Source organism: Galeopterus variegatus, unplaced genomic scaffold (genome assembly GCF_000696425.1).
Source record: "Galeopterus variegatus unplaced genomic scaffold, G_variegatus-3.0.2 Scaffold5070, whole genome shotgun sequence".
NCBI lineage: Eukaryota > Metazoa > Chordata > Mammalia > Dermoptera > Cynocephalidae > Galeopterus > Galeopterus variegatus.
The window spans coordinates 19909-21980 of record NW_007731181.1 but is presented as its reverse complement, the minus strand read 5'-3'; the positions used below and the strand labels follow the sequence as shown (position 1 = coordinate 21980).

Below are 2072 nucleotides of genomic sequence, written 5' to 3'. Positions count from 1 at the left end.
CCGTTACCGGTCAGTAAAAAAGACAAAAAGGAAAAAAAAAAAAGATGTCTGAATTGTCAGTCAAGTGACTCATTTTATTTGTGTTTGAACAAATACACAGCAACAAATAAATATGGCTAAATCTTAGTTTTAATTTGGTTATTGAATGTAGGTGGTAAGTGTACAAATATTGATTTTACTTTCCTATCAGCTTCTCCGATTCTTTGATAATTTTTCATAAGTAATACTTTTAATTTATGCTTTAAATGAAGATTTCTGAAGAACGTTTTTAGAAGATAGAAGTAAATATGAGTCTTAATGGTCTGTGGTAATGTGAATGTTAATGTGACATTTTTTGCTTAAACTTGACCTTTTATGCTGTGTTGGTGAATAAAAATGAAATAAGAATTAAATGATATGAATCTTCTGTTTAAGAAAGTTTATTACTGTTCTGTAGCTAAGATTTCTAATATAACTGACCTTTTTATTATTTCAGTTTCAGTAACATAATATCAGATATGAAAGTTGCCAGATCTGCAGCTAGAGTTAGTGCAAGACCAATGCATCAGTTTCAGTTTGACGAAGGATTTGACAATTCTTTTGACCAGGAGGAGACTGCCAATCTTAGAAAAAGGTATCAGGCTTTTCAGCGTACTGGGTTTTCTGTGGTTTGCTTTTACATTAACTGTAGATTTACTTTATTGCTTGTGCATATTATTGCTGGTAGGTGTCTAAGCATAATGGATGCAGTTAGATCTGTTTTCTTACTCTCTGTACACCATTTTCTAGTAAGGGAAAGATGTTCTGGGTTTAGGAGTCCTATATTTTTCTGTACCATAAGTCAAAATGGACCCTCCCTCACCTCTACTCATGCTCAGTAGAAGTCCCCTGATTTAAATAAGAGCTGGCTGAATTCTGAACAAATGAACGTTTTGCGAGAAGCATCATTTTTAATTCTGATTGTCAATGCTTAATACTGTATATTGATATGCCCTTTATATTTCTGTAAATGGTCATCTTTCATCATACCTTAGAGAAACAATTATCAAAAAAAAAAAGAAAGGCAAAAGGAAAAAAGTCCATGTAATACTTTAAAGTGGTAGGTTATTTGCGGCAATTCTAACTTGCCAGTTTGCAATTTTTAAAGATGCTAAGTCATGCCTTATATAGTTATCTTATAATCAAAAGTTATTCTGTGTTTACATAAAGTTTCTGTTCTTTCTCTTCATTAAGCCCAGAAAGCGGTAAGTTGGGGAGGAGGAACCAGATGTTTGGCAAGGTCTGAGAAAAACTAATTTATCCTTATAGTTAGGATGTGCTCACAATTTGTTATGTATTCCCTGGACTTTGTTTTAAGTACACTCTCAGGAACTTGAGCTAACTCCTTCCAGAAGTTAAATTACTGATTTGTATTGGAAGACTGGAAAAGGACAGCAGTAACACAGAAGTTCAAGAGGATACAGTGACTTTGGAAGATTATTTGAATTGCTAATTTAAGATGATTTAGTATCTGTGACATATTCTTGAATAAAGTAGAAAATACACTTGGAGTTTTACTCAAGAATATTTAACTGAATCAATCTTCTTTTAAATGGTTTTGTGCAACCACATCGGAATGGTGATTTTTAATGAAATTAGCTGCCATTAAAAATTAGAAGGTGTCAAGGGGAAAATAAAAATGTAGGAAAGGGCTTTCTGTGCATACAATGACTGTGTAAAAAAGCTGATGAAGGGGAATAAGGGGACACAAAATGGTGAGATAACCAATTTCATTCCCCTTGTTATGACTTGGGCAGGATATGGGGCAGCCTGACAAGGCAGGCCTGGACTGATTCCTTCAGTTAGAGGCTGAGAGGAGTGAGACATGGAGCACTGTCTTTAGAGGCACACTAACTTGCCTCAGAATCTTGGCACTGCCACTGACTAATTCCGTGACTGGGGCAGCTTTTATAGATTCCATCAGTCTCTTTCTCCATTTATAAAGTGCTGAAAGTGAAACCAAAAAAGAAACACCTGAAAACCATCTAAAAAATAGTAGGTGCTCAGCAAATGTTCATTCCCTTCCTTTTTAGTATATTCCTCTTTTAAAGTTT

General features: G+C 34.4%; 1 protein-coding gene across 1 annotated transcript in view; it reads left to right on the top strand.

The window, feature by feature from the left end:
* Positions 1-2072, top strand: part of MRPS31 (mitochondrial ribosomal protein S31) — a gene marked incomplete at its 3' end in the record, with an annotated part of 34361 nt that overhangs the window by 25780 nt on the left and 6509 nt on the right. The window contains exon 4 of the mRNA XM_008588849.1: positions 476-613. Within this exon, the coding sequence (XP_008587071.1) occupies positions 476-613 (138 nt within the window). The remainder of the gene's footprint in view (positions 1-475; positions 614-2072) is intronic.